Raw genomic sequence first — 22104 nt, forward strand, 5'->3', positions numbered from 1 at the left:
GTGGGGACCTGATCTAGGATCAGTTTAGCCTTTTAGATTATAATGAATAAGACGACATGGACAGGTGGGGACCTGATCTAGGATCAGTTTAGCCTTTTAGATTATAATGAATAAGACTACATGGACAGATGGGGACCTGATCTAGGATCAGTTTAGCCTTTTAGATTATAATGAATAAGACTACATGGACAGGTGGGGACCTGATCTAGGATCAGTTTAGCCTTTTAGATTATAATGAATAAGACTACATGGACAGATGGGGATCTGATCTAGGATCAGTTTAGCCTTTTAGATTATAATGAATAAGACTACATGGACAGATGAGGACCTGATCTAGGATCAGTTTAGCCTTTTAGATTATAATGAATAAGACTACATGGACTTGATCAGCACTCCACCTCCTACACACTTTGTGGATAAAGACCCTGCAATTCAAGTTAGGGGCTGAAAAGCTGAACTGAAAATGAAGGGTTAACTATTGTAACCCTGGTATAATAGTGAGCCAATTTAAAAAAAAACATTTAGCAGACAAACTTATCTAAAGTGGTTACAGTAGTGTGTCCATAAATTTGCATACTACTGGGTTCACTAGATATTAGATAAGGGTGAGGGCCAAGCGGAGAGTTCATCAATGAGCTTGATGCCTTGATAAGCTCCTTTCCTGAGGACGGCTCACCTCTCACAGTCCTGGGCGACTTTAACCTCCCCACGTCTACCTTTGACTCATTCCTCTCTGCCTCCTTCTTTCCACTCCTCTCCTCTTTTGACCTCACCCTCTCACCTTCCCCCCCTACTCTAGGGTGAGGGCCAAGCGGAGGGAGGTAACGACCTGGGACTGGGTTCACTAGATATTAGATAAGGGTGAGGGCCAAGCGGAGGGAGGTAACGACCTGGGACTGGGTTCACTAGATATTAGATAAGGGTGAGGGCCAAGCGGAGGGAGGTAACGACCTGGGACTGGGTTCACTAGATATTAGATAAGGGTGAGGGCCAAGCGGAGGGAGGTAACGACCTGGGACTGGGTTCACTAGATATTAGATAAGGGTGAGGGCCAAGCGGAGGGAGGTAACGACCTGGGACTGGGTTCACTAGATATTAGATAAGGGTGAGGGCCAAGCGGAGGGAGGTAACGACCTGGGACTGGGTTCACTAGATATTAGATAAGGGTGAGGGCCAAGCGGAGGGAGGTAACGACCTGGGACTGGGTTCACTAGATATTAGATAAGGGTGAGGGCCAAGCGGAGGGAGGTAACGACCTGGGACTGGGTTCACTAGATATTAGATAAGGGTGAGGGCCAAGCGGAGGGAGGTAACGACCTGGGACTGGGTTCACTAGATATTAGATAAGGGTGAGGGCCAAGCGGAGGGAGGTAACGACCTGGGACTGGGTTCACTAGATATTAGATAAGGGTGAGGGCCAAGCGGAGGGAGGTAACGACCTGGGACTGGGTTCACTAGATATTAGATAAGGGTGAGGGCCAAGCGGAGGGAGGTAACGACCTGGGACTGGGTTCACTAGATATTAGATAAGGGTGAGGGCCAAGCGGAGGGAGGTAACGACCTGGGACTGGGTTCACTAGATATTAGATAAGGGTGAGGGCCAAGCGGAGGGAGGTAACGACCTGGGACTGGGTTCACTAGATATTAGATAAGGGTGAGGGCCAAGCGGAGGGAGGTAACGACCTGGGACTGGGTTCACTAGATATTAGATAAGGGTGAGGGCCAAGCGGAGGGAGGTAACGACCTGGGACTGGGTTCACTAGATATTAGATAAGGGTGAGGGCCAAGCGGAGGGAGGTAACGACCTGGGACTGCCTAGCAGAGCTTGTGTGCTTAGAGAGTGACCAAGTATCCCCACTGAATAGATACCATCTACCCTACCACATCACCTACCCTTTTCTTGGTGCCAATCATCAGGCTTGACGTCGGCGATCGTGTATCCGTCCTTCTGGGTGAGGCAGAGGTGTGTTTGAGTGCTTTAGTGAGGATGTGTATGGGTGAGGGTGAGAGGACTTCCCCCTGGGCTCCAGGGGAGGCTGAGGGGGAGGTGAAGTGGGAGGGCCGGGGAGAGAGATTGCCCATCTCAACGGCGAGGTCCTCTGTGCAGGCCAGCCCGTGACTACGCAGGTAATCATCTGTCTCTTTGTCGACGACCAGCAACCTGGTGCGCTGCTCCACTGCTCTGATACGATACACTACCTAGGGGGAAGAGGGCGATAGAGTCAGCAACACAATTAGACCCAAACAAATCATGAGAAAACAAAAAGATAGTTACTTGACACGTTGGAAAGAATTAACAAAAAAAACAGAGCAAACTAGAATGCTATTTGGCCCTAAACAGAGAGTACACAGTGGCAGAATACCTGACCACCGTGACTGACCCAAACTTAAGCTGCACTTCCTAACCTCCTGCCCAATGTATGACCATATTAGAGACATATATTTCCCTCAGATTACACAGACCCACAAAGAAAAAAAAACAGATTCTGATAAACTCCCATATCTACTGGGTGAAGTTCCACAGTGTGACATCACAGCAGCAAGATGTGTGACCTGTGAAGAACAAACACCATTGTAAATACAACCTATATTTATGCTTATTTATTTTCCCTTTTGTACTTTAACCATTTGTACATCATTACAACACTGTATATATACATAATATGACATTTGTAATGTCTTTATTCTTTTGGAACGTCTGTGAGTGTAATGTTTACTGTTCATGTTTATTGTTTATTTCACTTTTGTATATTATCTACCTCACTTGCTTTGGCAACGTTAACACATGTTTCCCATGCCAATAAAGCCCCTTGAATTGAATTGAATTGAGAGAGAGGTGGGGAGAGGGGGAGGAGGGGAGAGAGGGGAGATATAGAGAGAAAAAGAGAGAGGGGGAGGAGGAGAGAGAGGAGAGATATAGGGAGAAAAAGAGAGAGGGGGAGGGGAGAGAGGAGAGATATAGGGAGAAAAAGAGAGAGGAGAGATATAGGGAGAAAAAGAGAGAGGGGGATCAATTATTAACTGCTTTCACATTTTTGTTGGTCCGTTCATCGTCATGTCAATAAGGCACAAATTGTGAGAGATGATGGATTAGAGAGAGAAAACTATGGAGAGGAAAGTATGGAGAAGAGAGAGAGAGAGATGAAAAAGAGGATGAGAGAGGAGGTGAGGAATAATGACAGAGCCAACAGAGGGATGGTGGCAGAGGACAAGAAAGACTGAGAGAGAGAGAGAGAGAGAGAGAGAGAGAGAGAGAGAGAGAGAGAGAGAGAGATGTAGATGTAATGGGTTAACATGGAGAGTAGGGTTGTCAATTCCATTTAAATTAAAAGTAAACCAAATTCCAAGTCCAAATGTTCCTCATTGAAGAGAATTTCAGTGGAGGCTACTTCCTGAATGGGCTGCAATTGAACTGGATTTGACCCCAACCCTGCTGGAGACAGGGGTCGTTAAAGGGTTAAAAGGTGATCCGACCACATCTCGGGCAAATAGCTGTTGGTGTGACAACCTCAACCCAGTTTCAAAGACCTGAGTTTGTTTTTAACACAACGAACACACACAGTCCCAGCTCCACAATACCTTCCATTGATTCCCATGACAATAAGGGCTCATTTGACCCAGTTCACTGTCCATCCCCGAAGGCTACGGGAGGTTTGTCTGTAATGTCTTTCTCGTTATGTGACGGACACCAGGAAAACTAGATGTCACCGTTGACGTCGGCTCAATGGGATCTCATCACATCTAAATCTTAAATGGGCAAACAGGTAGAAGGTAACCTCTTGTCTGTGGTTCACACTCATACTGTAACACACACGCACGCACGCACACACACACACACACACTCAAACGGACACACACACTCGAGTCGCACTCACACACACACACTCAAACGCACACACACACACTCAAACGCACACACACACGCGCACACACACACACACACGCACACACACACACACACACAGAGAGAGAGAGACAAAAGAGAAAGTATACCTGACCACTGTGACTGACCCAGACTTAAGGAAAGCTTTGACTATGTACAGACTCAGTGAGCGTAGTCTTGCTATTGAGAAAGGCCGCCGTAGGGAGACATGGCTCTCAAGAGAAGACAGGCTATGTGCTCACTGCCCACAAAAAGAGGTGGAAACTGAGCTGCACTTCCTGCACTTTCTGCCACAAGAAAAGGGCAACAAGTGAAGCACAAACATCATTGTAAATACAACTCATATTTATGTTGATGTATTTTCCCCTTTGTACTTCAACTGTTTGCACATGGTTACAACACTGTTCATACCCATAATATAACATTTAAATGTCTCTATTATTTTGAAACTTTCGTGAGTGTAATGTTTACTGTTCATTTCTGATTATTTCACTTTTGTTCATCTATTTCACTTGCTTTGGAAAGGTAAACATATGTTTCCCATGCTGATGGAGCTCTTTGAATTGAAATTGAATTTAGAGAGAGAGAGCACTCACTTGATAGTGCGTCTCGTCTTCCACATTTTCCCCGTTCACTTCCACGACCCGGTCCCCCGCGCGCAGCCCCGAAAGCTCCGCGGACGAACCGGGTTCCACTTTCCGTATGAACTGTCCGCCTTTATTCCGCTCGCCGTGAAGGTGAAAGCCGTACCCGCGCGGCCCTTTCGTTAGGAAACAAAGCCGCGGTCTCAGCTCCCACTCCATTCTATAGAATGTCCGTGTGAAAAATCTAGAGTCCGATGAAAGTCTGAAGTTCCTCAAACCGGGAACCAGGTTAGGTTAGGCTACCTATCCCAGGTAGGACAGGAGTTTTAGTCCGAAGGAACGATCACAGACATCCGAGGCCCAAAACTCCCCTTTCGCCATGATGATGCGCATTGGTGTGACTGTGCTGAACACAGACAAAAGTATCTAAACCGCAGAGTAAAAAGAAAGACATATACACGTTGGCTACTCATAAGGACGAGAGATGCCAATCAATCCGAAATAGCAGCATACAGTCTAACACCAACAAGGCCCCGGGGCTGGAAAAAAGATAACCGTAAAGTTGTTCAACTAGGACACGGAATTACAGTAGATTACCTCGAGCCTACCCGAGGGTTTATCCAGAAGATCAAAGATTAAGGAATCGCTGCTTCACACACACACACACACACACAGTAGCCTACATCCCCGTCAGTGTATGTCTATGTAGCCTAAATCCCCATCAGTGTGTGTGTGTGTGTGTGAGAAAGAGAGAGAGAGGGAGAGGGAGAGGGAGAGAGAGAGAGAGAGAAAGAGAAAGAGAGAAGGCTATCCTGTCCCACTACGTGCTACAGTGGCAATGACGAATAGCAACAGGTGCCTCTGCGTTCCGTTCTGTTCGCACCTGCACAGCGCGACACACACACTCTGCTGTTAAAAACACTAATGGGAGAAATATGACGATACATTGCCCATATAGGCTAGAAGAGATCCAGGAAGCGCTTATATACCTGCTGCCCGAGTCCCACGCCTGATAATACATCTATTTTCCGTTCTATAGTCTGGATACACTGATCTAAGGTCAGTTTTGCACACCACAGTCTAATGGTTAAGGTCGGGGTCGAGGGAGGGTGATCTGATCCTAGATCTGTGCCTATGAGCAACTTCTACTACCGCAACAGGCAGGTAGTTTCATGATTGCGACCTGGATAAGAGGGAAGTCTTCCTCATCTGTTGGCTGTGAAAGAAAGAGAGAGAGGAAGAGAGAGAGAGAGACAGAGGAAAAGAGGCTGAGCGAGAGGAAGAGAGAGAGAGAGAGACAGAGGAAAAGAGGCTGAGAGAGAGGAAGAGAGAGAGAGAGAGGAAAAGAGGCTGAGAGAGAGGAAGAGAGAGAGAGAGAGGAAAAGAGGCTGAGAGAGAGGAAGAGAGAGAGAGAGGAAAAGAGGCTGAGAGAGAGGAAGAGAGAGAGAGAGGAAAAGAGGCTGAGAGAGAGGAAGAGAGAGAGAGAGACAGGAAAAGAGGCTGAGAGAGAGGAAGAGAGAGAGGAAAATAGGCTGAGAGAGAGGAAGAGAGAGAGAGAGGAAAAGAGGCTGAGAGAGAGGAAGAGAGAGAGAGAGACAGAGGAAAAGAGGCTGAGAGAGAGGAAGAGAGAGAGAGAGAGGAAAAGAGGCTGAGAGAGAGGAAGAGAGAGAGAGAGAGGAAAAGAGGCTGAGAGAGAGGAAGAGAGAGAGAGAGAGGAAAAGAGGCTGAGCGAGAGGAAGAGAGAGAGAGAGACAGGAAAAGAGGCTGAGAGAGAGGAAGAGAGAGAGGAAAATAGGCTGAGAGAGAGGAAGAGAGAGAGAGAGACAGAGGAAAAGAGGCTGAGAGAGAGGAAGAGAGAGAGAGAGAGGAAAAGAGGCTGAGAGAGAGGAAGAGAGAGAGAGAGAGGAAAAGAGGCTGAGAGAGAGGAAGAGAGAGAGAGAGAGGAAAAGAGGCTGAGCGAGAGGAAGAGAGAGAGAGAGAGAGGAAAAGAGGCTGAGAGAGGAAGAGAGAGAGAGAGAGAGAGAGGAAAAGGCTGAGAGAGAGGAAGAGAGAGAGAGAGACAGATGAAAAGAGGCTGAGAGAGAGGAAGAGAGGGAGAGAGGAAAAGAGGCTTTGAGAGAGGAAGAGAGAGAGAGGAAAAGAGGCTGAGAGAGAGGAAGAGAGAGAGAGAGAGGAAAAGAGGCTGAGAGAGAGAGAGACAGAGGAAAAGAGGCTGAGAGAGAGGAAGAGAGAGAGAGAGGAAAAGAGGCTGAGAGAGAGGAAGAGAGAGAGAGAGGAAAAGAGGCTGAGAGAGAGGAAGAGAGAGAGAGACAGAGGAAAAGAGGCTGAGAGAGGAAGAGAGAGAGACAGAGGAAAAGAGGCTGAGAGAGAGGAAGAGAGAGAGAGACGGAGACAGAGGAAAAGAGGCTGAGAGAGAGGAAGAGAGAGAGAGACGGAGACAGAGGAAAAGAGGCTGAGAGAGAGGAAGAGAGAGAGAGAGGAAAAGAGGCTGAGAGAGAGACAGAGGAAAAGAGGCTGAGAGAGAGGAAGAGAGAGAGAGAGACAGAGGAAAAGAGGGTGAGAGAGAGGAAGAGAGAGAGTGAGGAAAAGAGGCTGAGAGAGAGGAAGAGAGAGAGAGAGAGAGAGAGAGAGAGAGGAAAAGAGGCTGAGAGAGAGGAAGAGAGAGAGAGAGACAGAGGAAAAGAGGCTGAGAGAGAGGAAGAGAGAGAGAGACAGAGGAAAAGAGGCTGAGAGAGAGGAAGAGAGCGAGAGAGAGGAAAAGAGGCTGAGAGAGAGGAAGAGAGAGAGAGACAGAGGAAAAGAGGCTGAGAGAGAGGAAGAGAGAGAGACAGAGGAAAAGAGGCTGAGAGAGAGGAAGAGAGAGAGAGAGGAAAAGAGGCTGAGAGAGAGACAGAGGAAAAGAGGCTGAGAGAGAGGAAGAGAGAGAGAGAGACAGAGGAAAAGAGGGTGAGAGAGAGGAAGAGAGAGAGTGAGGAAAAGAGGCTGAGAGAGAGGAAGAGAGAGAGAGAGAGAGAGAGAGAGAGAGGAAAAGAGGCTGAGAGAGAGGAAGAGAGAGAGAGAGACAGAGGAAAAGAGGCTGAGAGAGAGGAAGAGAGAGAGAGACAGAGGAAAAGAGGCTGAGAGAGAGGAAGAGAGCGAGAGAGAGGAAAAGAGGCTGAGAGAGAGGAAGAGAGAGAGAGACAGAGGAAAAGAGGCTGAGAGAGAGGAAGAGAGAGAGACAGAGGAAAAGAGGCTGAGAGAGAGGAAGAGAGAGAGACAGAGAGAGTACACTAGGGGTTCAACAAGGGTTCTTCTAAGATCCTCAACATCCTTTGAAGAACCTTAGGGTTCTTGGCACTGAAAATTGCCCCCAAAAGGTTCTTCTAAGAACCCCATAGGAGGTGGAACCTCCTTAGTTGTTGGAGGTTCATCGTGGAACCTCCTTAGTTGTTGGGGGTTCTTGCATGAACCTAACTGACCAACTGAAACATTTGGATTTGAATTTGAAAGGACAGCAGGAACTTAACTGAATAATGTAAAGATCTCCTCCATTTAAGATGTGGTTTGTCCCTTGGATCTAAATGTATATTGTTTTATGATGATGCCATCTATCTTTTCATATTTGTGCAAATCTTTCTAAAACAAAGAGAATAGACACAATTCAGTGGATATCAATCAACAAAGAGGTAAGAATATGTACTGTAAGATATAAGAATATGTACTGTAGGCTATAGGAATATGTACTGTATGCTATAAGAATATGTACTGTAGGCTATAGGAATATGTACTGTAAACTATAAGAATATGTACTGTAGGCTATAATAATATGTACTGTAGGCTTTAATAATATGTACTGTAGGCTATAATAATATGTACTGTAGGCTATAAGAATATGTACTGTAGGCTATATGAATATGTACTGTAGGCTACAAAAATATGTTGAAGGCTATAGGAATATGTACTGTAGGCTATAAGAATATGTACTGTAGGCTATAGGAATATGTACTGTAGGCTATTAGAATATGTACTGTAGGCTATAGGAATATGTACTGTAGGCTATAAGAATATGTACTGTAGGCTATAGGAATATGTACTGTAGGCTATAAGAATATGTACTGTAGGCTATAGGAATATGTACTGTAGGCTATAGGAATATGTACTGTAGGCTATAGGAATATGTACTGTAGGCCATAGGAATATGTACTGTAGGCTATAATAATATGTACTGTAGGCTATAAGAATATGTACTGTAGGCTATATGAATATGTACTGTAGGCTACAAGAATATGTTGAAGGCTATAGGAATATGTACTGTAGGCTATACGAATATGTACTGTAGGCAATAAGAATATGTTGAAGGCTATAGGAATATGTACTGTAGGCTATAAGAATATGTACTGTAGGCTATAGGAATATGTACTGTAGGCTATTAGAATATGTACTGTAGGCTATAGGAATATGTACTGTAGGCTATAAGAATATGTACTGTAGGCAAAAGGAATATGTACTGTAGGCTATAAGAATATGTACTGTAGGCTATAGGAATATGTACTGTAGGCTATAGGAATATGTACTGTAGGCTATAGGAATATGTACTGTAGGCCATAGGAATATGAACTGTAGGCTGTAGGAATATGTACTGTAGTCTATAAGAATATGTTGAAGGCTATAGGAATATGTACTGTAGGCTATAGGAATATGTACTGTAGGCTATAAGAATATGTACTGTAGGCTATAGGAATATGTACTGTAGGCTATAAGAATATGTACTGTAGGCTATAGGAATATGCACTGTAGGCTATAAGAATATATACTGTAGGTTATAATAATATGTACTGTAGGCTACAGGAATATGTACTGTAGGCTATAGGAATATGTATTGTAGGCTATATGAATATGTTGAAGGCAATAAGAATATGTTGAAAGCTATAAGAATATGTACTGTAGGCTTTTAGAATATGTACTGTAGGCTATAAGAATATGTTGAAGGCTATAAGAATATGTACTGTAGGCTATAAGAATATGTTGAAAGCAATAAGAATATGTTGAAGGCTATAAGAATATGTACTGTAGGCTATAAGAATATATTGAAAGCTATTAGAATATTACTGTAGGCTATAGGAATATGTACTGTAGGCTATAAGAATATGTACTGTAGGCTATAATAATATTACTGTAGGCTATAGGAATATGTACTGTAGGCTATAAGAATATGCACTGTAGGATATAGGAATATGTACTGTAGGCTATAAGAATATGTACTGTAGGCTGTAGGCTATAAGAATATGTACTGTAGGCTATAGGAATATGTACTGTAGGCTATAAGAATATGTACTGTAGGCTATAAGAATATATTGAAAGCTATTAGAATATGTACTGTAGGCTATAGGAATATGTACTGTAGGCTATACGAATATGTACTGTAGGCTATAATAATATGTACTGTAGGCTATAGGAATATGTACTGTAGGCTATAAGAATATGCACTGTAGGATATAGGAATATGTACTGTAGGCTATAAGAATATGTACTGTAGGCTGTAGGCTATAAGAATATGTACTGTAGGCTATAGGAATATGTACTGTAGGCTATAAGAATATGTACTGTAGGCTATAGGAATATGTACTGTAGGCTATAAGAATATGTACTGTAGGCTATAATAATATGTACTGTAGTCTATAAGAATATGTTGAAGGCTATAGGAATATGTACTGTAGGCTATAGGAATATGTACTGTAGGCTATAAGAATATGTACTGTAGGCTATAGGAATATGTACTGTAGGCTATAATAATATGTACTGTAGGCTATAGGAATATGTACTGTAGGCTATAGGAATATGTACTGTAGGCTATAGGAATATGTACTGTAGGCCATAGGAATATGAACTGTAGGCTGTAGGAATATGTACTGTAGTTTATAAGAATATGTTGAAGGCTATAGGAATATGTACTGTAGGCTATAAGAATATATACTGTAGGATATAGGAATATGTACTGTAGGCTATAAGAATATGTACTGTAGGCTATAGGAATATGTACTGTAGGCTATAAGAATATGTACTGTAGGCTATAGGAATACGTACTGTAGGCTATAATAATATGTACTGTAGGCTATAGGAATATGTACTGTAGGCTATAGGAATATGTACTGTAGGCTATAGGAATATGAACTGTAGGCCATAGGAATATGAACTGTAGGCTGTAGGAATATGTACTGTAGTCTATAAGAATATGTTGAAGGCTATAGGAATATGTACTGTAGGCTATAGGAATATGTACTGTAGGCTATAAGAATATGTACTGTAGGCTATAGGAATATGTACTGTAGGCTATAAGAATATGTACTGTAGGCTATAGGAATATGCACTGTAGGCTATAAGAATATGTACTGTAGGCTACAAGAATATGTTGAAGGCTATAGGAATATGTACTGTAGGCTATAGGAATATGTACTGTAGGCTATAAGAATATGTTGAAGGCTATAGGAATATGTACTGTAGGCTATAAGAATATGTACTGTAGGCTATAGGAATATGTACAGTAGGCTATTAAAATATGTACTGTAGGCTATAGGAATATGTACTGTAGGCTATAAGAATATGTTGAAGGCTATAAGAATATGTTGAAGGCTATAAGAATATGTACTGTAGGCTATAAGGATATATTGAAAGCTATTAGAATATTTTGAAGGCTATAAGAATATGTTGAAGGCTATAAGAATATGTACTGTAGGCTATAGGAATATGCACTGTAGGGTATAAGAATATGTACTGTAGGATATAGGAATATGTACTGTAGGCTACAAGAATATGCTGAAGGCTATAGGAATATGTACTGTAGGCTATAGGAATATGTACTGTAGGCTATAAGAATATGTACTGTAGGCTATAGGAATATGTACTGTAGGCTATAATAATATGTACTGTAGGCTATAGGAATATGTACTGTAGGCTATTAGAATATGTACTGTAGGCTATAGGAATATGTACTGTAGGCTATAAGAATATGTTGAAGGCTATAAGAATATGTTGAAGGCTATAAGAATATGTACTGTAGTCTATAAGAATATGTTGAAGGCTATAGGAATATGTACTGTAGGCTATAGGAATATGCACTGTAGGCTATAAGAATATGTACTGTAGGCTATAGGAATATGTACTGTAGGCTATAAGAATATGTACTGTAGGCTATAGGAATATGCACTGTAGGCTATAAGAATATGTACTGTAGGCTACAAGAATATGTTGAAGGCTATAGGAATATGTACTGTAGGCTATATGAATATGTACTGTAGGCTATAAGAATATGTTGAAGGCTATAGGAATATGTACTGTAGGCTATAAGAATATGTACTGTAGGCTATAGGAATATGTACTGTAGGCTATTAGAATATGTACTGTAGGCTATAGGAATATGTACTGTAGGCTATAGGAATATGTACTGTAGGCTATAGGAATATGTATTGTAGGCTATATGAATATGTTGAAGGCAATAAGAATATGTTGAAAGCTATAAGAATATATACTGTAGGCTATTAGAATATGTACTGTAGGCTATAAGAATATGTTGAAGGCTATAAGAATATGTACTGTAGGCTATAAGAATATGTTGAAAGCTATAAAAATATGTTGAAGGCTATAAGAATATGTTGAAGGCTATAAGAATATGTACTGTAGGCTATAAGAATATATTGAAAGCTATTAGAATATGTACTGTAGGCTATAATAATATGTACTGTAGGCTATAGGAATATGTACTGTAGGCTATTAGAATATGTACTGTAGGCTATAGGAATATGTACTGTAGGCTATAAGAATATGTTGAAGGCTATAAGAATATGTTGAAGGCTATAAGAATATGTACTGTAGTCTATAAGAATATGTTGAAGGCTATAGGAATATGTACTGTAGGCTATAGGAATATGCACTGTAGGCTATAAGAATATGTACTGTAGGCTATAGGAATATGTACTGTAGGCTATAAGAATATGTACTGTAGGCTATAGGAATATGCACTGTAGGCTATAAGAATATGTACTGTAGGCTACAAGAATATGTTGAAGGCTATAGGAATATGTACTGTAGGCTATATGAATATGTACTGTAGGCTATAAGAATATGTTGAAGGCTATAGGAATATGTACTGTAGGCTATAAGAATATGTACTGTAGGCTATAGGAATATGTACTGTAGGCTATTAGAATATGTACTGTAGGCTATAGGAATATGTACTGTAGGCTATAGGAATATGTACTGTAGGCTATAGGAATATGTATTGTAGGCTATATGAATATGTTGAAGGCAATAAGAATATGTTGAAAGCTATAAGAATATATACTGTAGGCTATTAGAATATGTACTGTAGGCTATAAGAATATGTTGAAGGCTATAAGAATATGTACTGTAGGCTATAAGAATATGTTGAAAGCTATAAAAATATGTTGAAGGCTATAAGAATATGTTGAAGGCTATAAGAATATGTACTGTAGGCTATAAGAATATATTGAAAGCTATTAGAATATGTACTGTAGGCTATAGGAATATGTACTGTAGGCTATAAGAATATGTACTGTAGGCTATAATAATATGTACTGTAGGCTATAGGAATATGTACTGTAGGCTATAAGAATATGCACTGTAGGATATAGGAATATGTACTGTAGGCTATAAGAATATGTACTGTAGGCTGTAGGCTATAAGAATATGTACTGTAGGCTATAGGAATACGTACTGTAGGCTATAAGAATATGTACTGTAGGCTATAGGAATATGTACTGTAGGCTATAAGAATATGTACTGTAGGCTATAATAATATGTACTGTAGGCTATAGGAATATGTACTGTAGGCTATAAGAATATGTACTGTAGGATATAGGAATATGTACTGTAGGCTATAAGAATATGTACTGTAGTCTATAAGAATATGTTGAAGGCTATAGGAATATGTACTGTAGGCTATAGGAATATGTACTGTAGGCTATAAGAATATGTACTGTAGGCTATAGGAATATGTACTGTAGGCTATAATAATATGTACTGTAGGCTATAGGAATATGTACTGTAGGCTATAGGAATATGTACTGTAGGCTATAGGAATATGTACTGTAGGCCATAGGAATATGAACTGTAGGCTGTAGGAATATGTACTGTAGTCTATAAGAATATGTTGAAGGCTATAGGAATATGTACTGTAGGCTATAGGAATATGTACTGTAGGCTATAAGAATATGTACTGTAGGCTATAGGAATATGTACTGTAGGCTATAAGAATATGTACTGTAGGCTATAGGAATATGCACTGTAGGCTATAAGAATATGTACTGTAGGCTATATGAATATGTACTGTAGGCTATAAGAATATGTACTGTAGGTTATAATAATATGTACTGTAGGCTACAGGAATATGTACTGTAGGCTATAAGAATATGTACTGTAGGCTATAGGAATATGTATTGTAGGCTATAAGAATATGTACTGTAGGCTATAGGAATATGTATTGTAGGCTATAAGAATATGTACTGTAGGCTATAGGAATATGTACTGTAGGCTATAAGAATATGTACTGTAGGCTATACGAATATTGCTGTAGGCTATAAGAATATGTACTGTAGGCTATAGGAATATGTACTGTAGGCTATAGGAATATGTACTGTAGGCTACAGGAATATGTACTGTAGGCTATAAGAATATGTACTGTAGGCTATAGGAATATGTATTGTAGGCTATAAGAATATGTACTGTAGGCTATAGGAATATGTATTGTAGGCTATAAGAATATGTACTGTAGGCTATAGGAATATGTACTGTAGGCTATAAGAATATGTACTGTAGGCTATACGAATATTGCTGTAGGCTATAAGAATATGTACTGTAGGCTATAGGAATATGTACTGTAGGCTATAGGAATATGTACTGTAGGCTATAAGAATATGTACTGTAGGCTATAGGAATATGTACTGTAGGCTATAGGAATATCTATTGTAGGCTATAAGAATATGTACTGTAGGCTATAGGAATATGTACTGTAGGCTATAGGAATATGTATTGTAGGCTATAAGAATATGTACTGTAGGCTATAAGAATATGTTGAAGGCTATAGGAATATGTACTGTAGGCTATTAGAATATGTACTGTAGGCTATATGAATATGTTGAAGGCAATAAGAATATGTTGAAGGCTATAAGAATATGTTGAAGGCTATAAGAATATGTACTGTAGGCTATTAGAATATGTACTGTAGGCTATATGAATATGTTGAAGGCAATAAGAATATGTTGAAAGCTATAAGAATATGTACTGTAGGCTATTAGAATATGTACTGTAGGCTATAAGAATATGTTGAAGGCTATAGGAATATGTACTGTAGGCTATAAGAATATATTGAAAGCTATAAAAATATGTTGAAGGCTATAAGAATATGTTGAAGGCTATAAGAATATGTTGAAGGCTATAAGAATATGTACTGTAGGCTATAAGAATATATTGAAAGCTATTAGAATATGTACTGTCGGCTATTAGAATATGTACTGTAGGCTATAGGAATATGTACTGTAGGCCATAGGAATATGTACTGTAGGCTATAAGAATATGTACTGTAGGCTATAAGAATATGTTGAAGGCTATAAGAATATTTTGTAGGCTATAAGAATATGTACTTTAGGCTATATGAATATGTACTGTAGGCTATAAAATATGTACTTTAGGCTATATGAATATGTACTGTAGGCTATAAGAATATGTACTTTAGGCTATATGAATATGTACTGTAGGCTATAAGAATATGTTGAAGGCTATAAGAATATGTACTGTAGGCTATAAGAATATGTTGAAAGCTATAAGAATATGTTGAAGGCTATAAGAATATGTTGAAGGCTATAAGAATATGTACTGTAGGCTATAAGAATATATTGAAAGCTATTAGATTATGTACTATCGGCTTTTAGAATATGTACTGTAGGCTATAGGAATATGTACTGTAGGCTATAGGAATATGTACTGTAGGCTATAAGATTATGTACTGTAGGCTATAAGAATATGTTGAAGGCTATAAGAATATTTTGTAGGCTATAAGAATATGTTGAAGGCTTTATGAATATGTACTGTAGGCTATAAAATATGTACTTTAGGCTATAAGAATATGTACTGTAGGCTATAAGAATATGTACTTTAGGCTATATGAATATGTACTGTAGGCTATATGAATATGTTGAAGGCTATAAGAATATGTTGAAGGCTATAAGAATATGTTGAAGGCTATAAGAATATGTTGACAGTTAGCTGTATTCAGTGCAGATGACTGAACTGCTCACCTTTGTGTCTGTGTCTGCAGGCATGAAGACGAGGAGGCTTGAAAAAGCATGTCAATAGGTACTGGTATGTTATGCAGATCACATACCATCCTCCTCCCTTGCCTCTTCAATAAATATCCCACAGGCCTCTACACTATGGACAAGGTATGTGTATGAAAACCATGATCAAAACAGGTTTTTTCATTCACATTCACCACGGAAACCAAGGTATGAATACTGTCGTGTGCATGTTTTGTTAATCATCTGTATAATGACTATTTTTGGGATTCACAGACTTCACCCTTCACAAACAGGAAACCTGTTCGATCACCATGCACTGCAACATCATTCTGGCTGTGGATATGGAGAACATCCACCCATTAACATCAACACACCAGAGGATATACTTGGGGCGGCAGGGTAGCCTAGTGGTTAGAGCGTTGGGCTAGTAACCGGAAGGTTGCAAGTTCAAATCCCCGACCTAACAAGGTACACATCTGTCGTTCTGCCCCTGAACAGGCAGTTAACCCACTGTTCCCAGGCCGTCATTGAAAATAAGAATTTGTTCTTAACTGACTTGCCTGGTCTTGGGGCTCTGCTGGGACCTCATATCTCCAGCAGGAGGCACTCTTTCCCCTGGTCTAACAAATATCCCAATAATACCCCAGGGCAGTGATTGGGGTGGGACGTTAAACGGGTGTCCTGAGGTCATTAAAGATCCCATGGCACTTATCGTAAGAGTAGGGGTGTTAACCCCGGTGTCCTGGCTAAAATCCCAATCTGGCCCTCATACCATCAGTCACCTAATCATCCCCAGTTGACAATTGGCTCATTCATCCCCCTCCTCTCCCCTGTAACTATTCCCCAGGTCGTTGCTGTAAATGAGAATGTTTCTCAGTCAATTTACCTGGTAAAATAACAGTAAAAAAATAATAATATTCATTTTAATATTTTTTTACATTTTGCTTTTCCATTAAAATCATAATAAACACTGAGAACTAAAATATTGTGTTATTGTTATGCGTATTAATAATAATAATGGGAAGGAGTTAAAACAAGATTCTAGTTCTTTGAGGATCCATTAAAAGGGGTTCTTTGAAGACCTTATAGGGGTTCCTTATAGGGGACCTTATAGGGGTTCCCCCACAGTTTCAACTTGAAGAACCACTAACGGATAAGGAACCTTCACCTTTCAGAGTGTAGTTGGTAGATAAGAAATAGCGTTAAATGAACAGGCTATTGTTGTATAAATGTGTTTAATAGTCTACACAGGGTTGAGTGGGCTATTCAAATGGCTACCTAGAGTGTTTCTTAAAGTCTACACAGGGGTGCAATTAGGTTGGGTTAGGGTTGGAAGTTGGGTTAGGGTTGGAAGTTGGGTTAGGGTTGGAAGTTGGGTTAGGGTTGGAAGTTGGGTTTAGGGTTAAGGTAAGGGACAGATTTAGATTTAGATTAATCATTTGGCTGGGCTGCTGTGTCCTTATTGAGTCTCCCAGGCTGCAGTGTTCTTATTGAGTCTCCCAGGCTGCAGTGTCCTTATTAAGTCTCCTGGGCTGCAGTGTTCTTATTGAGTCTCCTGGGCTGCAGTGTCCTTAATAAGTCTACCAGGCTGCAGTGTTCTTATTGAGTCTCCCAGGCTGCAGTGTTCTTATTGAGTCTCCCGGGCTGCAGTGTTCTTATTGAGTCTCCCGGGCTGCAGTGTCCTTATTGAGTCCCCCAGGCTGCAGTGTCCTTATTGAGTCCCCCAGGCTGCAGTGTCCTTAATGTGTCTCCCGGGCTGCAGTGTCCTTATTGAGTCCCCCAGGCTGCAGTGTCCTTATTGTGTCTCCCAGGCTGCAGTGTCCTTATTGAGTCTCCCAGGCTGCAGTGTTCTTAATGTGTCTCCCAGGCTGCAGTGTTCTTATTGAGTCTCCCAGGCTGCAGTGTCTATACAGTCCTATCAGTGAGATTCAGTGGAAAACTAAGTCAATATAGTTGAAGTAAATAGTTGATGTAGGACTAGGATAAATATCCATCCAGGATGTTTGCTTCCTGGATACTCGTCTGTTGCTTGACTCAACTAGAGAGAGCTCTTATTGCCTCATCAAACGTTTAGGGTATTATAACTCGGTTAGAATAATCTCTCGTGGATGGACTATGCAAACATAGATGGTGTTTCTGATCAAATTACGCAAGAGTTTAGTTGTGGGTTACCCAAGATGAAGTATAACTGTGTATAAGGGACTCTTCCATCAGTAAATTATGGATTAGACCAATAGGCCTACAGTTGTTGGATGCTGTAGAATCAAATAGTAGGGAAAAATACACATCCAACCCACTTTAGAACACAGGAATACTCATCCAACCCTCTTTAGAACACAGGAATACTCATCCAACCCTGTTTAGAACACAGGAATACTCATCCAACCCTCTTTAGAACACAGGAATACTCATCCAACCCTCTTTAGAACACAGGAATACTCATCCAACCCTGTTTAGAACACAGGAATACTCATCCAACCCTCTTTAGAACACAGGAATACTCATCCAACACTCTTTAGAACACAGGAGTACTCATCCAACACCCTTTAGAACACAGGAATACTCATCCAACCCTCTTTAGAACACAAGAATACTCATCCAACCCTGTTTAGAACACAGGAATAATCATCCAACCCTGTTTAGAACACAGGAATAATCATCCAACCCTGTTTAGAACACAGGAATAGCATAACATTGACTCTAAATTTGATCTAGTAAAAAACAGAACCAAGACCAAATAATAGGAATAATAGGCAATAGTCTCCTAAGTGTCTTATTCTGACCCACTGTACAGCAGCACCACCTGGAGGACAGTTATATAAATGCATTTCACACCATGCCACAAAATAAAGAGCACATTTCTAATAGACTTTTGTTGTTGTTGTAAAAGGTAATATGATATTTACAGAAAAAAAACGGTAATTTTCCTTAAAGTATATGTATATTTTATTACTAATGTTACGGCCCGACTACAACAACAAAATACTTAAATACATGTAGTTTTGTCCTTGAAACCTTTAATCAAAATACTGTAGAATTCCATTCATTCCTATGGAGGAATGCTCCTACTGGGGAGTGCCAATATGGTAGACCAGCGGTTTCAAAGCATAGAGAATGATAGAGGCCTCTAGTGGCCAAAAGGCTGTATAGCATGGGCAGCACCATTTAGAGCTTCCACCATTTTTATGTACTCAACTGGGTGGGACTTCCAACTTCATTGGCTGATCACTCCTGGTGACCATGTTGGAGTGATGTCCTACCAGGACAGCCAATCGTGAGAAAGAAAATTGACTACTTCAAAATGGATATTGCCTCATGTTGTCACAGACGCTATAGAGTACCACAGTATTAGTCATAATACCCATAAAACCTAGTGGTCAAACAAGGAAATGTTTATCATAAAGAACTAAAGGTGCCTACACGAAACACAGCCCTTATTTGAAATGTTTCTGCTGATGTAAAAAGGCCTTTTAAATATATTTGGATTTGATTTAGAAGAAGGAAATTGACTACATCAAATTGGAGATTGCCTCAATGGCGCTGCCCGTGCGCTCACAGACGCCATCATGGGAATGATATGGGGATTTCTCTATCATTCTCTATGATCTCAATGGAGTCATGGGGAAGAGCTCAATTGCATACTCCTCGCGTCCTCTTTCCTCGTCTCCTTCTCAAAACCCATTGGAGGAAAAGGTCAGAGGGGCGGGACCTTTAGCTTTCTCATCCAATGGGTTTTGAGGAGGAGAGAGGACGTGAGGAATATGCAATTGAGATCTTCCCATGTACAATGTGTCTGAAATTAGGCGTTAAGAAAGATGTGGTTGGATCAACAGAAGTGCTTATATGGAAAGCGAATCAGCTAATTGGGTAGATTTGTTGCCACTCAAGAAAGTTTTGAGTGGCTGATTGGGCTGCACAACTTGATAAACCAGTGTAGCATATTAACTATTCTCCTAACCTACTAAGTTAATTCTTCTATCCTGCCGAGTTAATTCTCCTAACCTGCCATATCAATTATCCTAACCTGCTGCGTTAGTTCTCCTAACCTGCCATATCAACTATCCTAACCTGCTATGTTAGTTCTCCTAACCTGCCATATCAACTATCCTAACCTGCTATGTTAGTTCTCCTAACCTGCCATATCAACTATCCTAACCTGTTATGTTAGTTCTCCTAACCTGCCATATCAACTATCCTAACCTGCTACGTTAGTTCTCCTAACCTGCCATATCAACTATCCTAACCTGCTACGTTAATTCTCCTAACCTGCCATGTTATAGATAAAAGGATAAATAGTGTATTGCTTTTAAACATGTGCATGTTTTTTCTCTTCTGACAAAACAAAAGCTGATTCAAACTGGGTTTGGCAGATTTCAAAACTCTTCTGCAGTAGGATACACATGACTATCCTCAATGGTCGGTGGCTGTCGAGGAGGGGAGGACACTTCCGTTTCCCAACTAACGAACTGACACACTGCTCGACCACGCAACCACTTATTGGTTTCTGGGTCACGGAGAAGAGAGGACGGTCTTTTGCTCAAACAAGAATCTCCCCAACTCTGCAGTTACCCATTCTTCTCTCATGGCCAATACATATGCCTGGTTGGTAAACAAGTGGGAGCTGGGAATTTACCCGTTGTGAAGTCGTAAATACCATTTGGATGCATTGAAGAGCTTTGAACTCGTTGAGAAAAACACTGATTGGCTAATGGCCAACAAGCTGTGCAAACCATAAACTAAAAGTAAAGCCAGCATGTAAACCAATCATAGTGTTCAAAAACCATATTAATACACTGAACACAAATATAAACGCAAGAAGTAAAGTGCTGTAATAAAGCTCTTTTGTGGGGAAAAACTCTGATTGGCTGATCCTGGCTCCCAGTGGGTGGTCCCTGGCTCCCAGTGGGTGGTCCCTGGCTCCCCAGTGGGTGGGCCTGGCTCCCAGTGGGTGGTCCCTGGCTCCCCAGTGGGTGGTCCCTGGCTCCCAGTGGGTGGTCCCTGGCTCCCAGTGGGTGGTCCCTGGCTCCCCAGTGGGTGGGCCTGGCTCCCCAGTGGGTGGGCCTGGCTCCCCAGTGGGTGGGCCTGGCTCCCCAGTGGGTGGGCCTGGCTCCAAGTGTGTGGGCCTGGCTCCCCAGTGGGTGGGCCTGGCTCCCCAGTGGGTGGGCCTGGCTCCCAGTGGGTGGGCCTGGCTCCCCAGTGGGTGGGCCTGGCTCCCCAGTGGGTGGGCCTGGCTCCCCAGTGGGTGGGCCTGGCTCCAAGTGGGTGGGCCTGGCTCCCCAGTGGGTGGGCCTGGCTCCCCAGTGGGTGGGCCTGGCTCCCCAGTGGGTGGGCCTGGCTCCCCAGTGGGTGGGCCTGGCTCCCCAGTGGGTGGGCCTGGCTCCCAGTGGGTGGGCCTGGCTCCCAGTGGGTGGGCCTGGCTCCCCAGTGGGTGGGCCTGGCTCCCCAGTGGGTGGGCCTGGCTCCCAGTGGGTGGGCCTGGCTCCCCAGTGGGTGGGCCTATGCCCTCTCAGGCCCACCCATAGCTGCTCCCCTGCCCAGTTATGTGAAATCCATAGATTAGGGCCGAATGAATTCGTTTCAGATGACTGATTTCCTTATATGAACTGTTACTCTGCAAAATCTTTGAAATTGTTACATGTTGTGTTTATGTTTTGTTGAGTACAGATAGCTTTTTATAAACAATGTTTTGTTCTTGCATTTAACTCCTGAAAGTTCTCGAGGTAATTTCAGTAGTAGATGACATCAGAGGTCAGCATGTGGAGAAGTGGGAGCTCGGGATGATAGAGGAGTTTCCCACTAGTAATTACCAGTTGGAGGGGCGTTCAAGTGGATTTTTCCCAGTCTGATGTGGTAATTTCCCACTTCCCACTTGGATACGAACGCATCAATAGTGTCGGCAATGCAGGGTTTATATCGGCCCGGTAGGAGTTTGCACATGGTAATACGGGATTGCATTCGTTTTGTAACCGGGCTGCCTTCCGGTATGAACCAGGTGCCGCCAAAGGCGAATTCGGTTCAAAACAAGGTTAAGTACGTGGATAGTTTCATATGCATGTCATTGGCCTAAGTGTTCGGTGTTGATAAAATCCCCATTATGTGCTTTAGCTGCCTTTCCAATATTGGAAAACTCGACCATTTTATCGAAAAGACATGTATGATCCTGAACGATGCACCATGCTGCCTTGTTGACTATTATGAATGGGCAGCGCAGATTACTGTTCCTTTTCAGAGGTACTCCTCCCTACCGGTTATGCCCGGTCAAGTGCAACCCAGGTTCAGCTTAATCGAACGCCTTCAATATCCAGCAGGTGTGCGCGCTTAGTAACTAGAAAACAAATCCGGAACTAGC

General features: G+C 41.7%; 1 protein-coding gene across 1 annotated transcript in view; it reads right to left on the minus strand.

The window, feature by feature from the left end:
* LOC135537954 (Na(+)/H(+) exchange regulatory cofactor NHE-RF2-like) overlaps positions 1–4709 on the minus strand; it is a gene marked incomplete at its 3' end in the record, with an annotated part of 5794 nt that extends 1085 nt beyond the window's left edge. The window contains exons 1-2 of the mRNA XM_064963963.1: positions 4480–4709; positions 1894–2199 (exon numbers count right to left, since the gene is read on the minus strand). Coding sequence (XP_064820035.1) covers positions 1894–2199; positions 4480–4686 — 513 coding nt within the window. The remainder of the gene's footprint in view (positions 1–1893; positions 2200–4479) is intronic.
* Positions 4710–22104: the final 17395 nt, after the last annotated feature.

Source organism: Oncorhynchus masou, unplaced genomic scaffold (genome assembly GCF_036934945.1).
Source record: "Oncorhynchus masou masou isolate Uvic2021 unplaced genomic scaffold, UVic_Omas_1.1 unplaced_scaffold_877, whole genome shotgun sequence".
Lineage (NCBI taxonomy): Eukaryota > Metazoa > Chordata > Actinopteri > Salmoniformes > Salmonidae > Oncorhynchus > Oncorhynchus masou.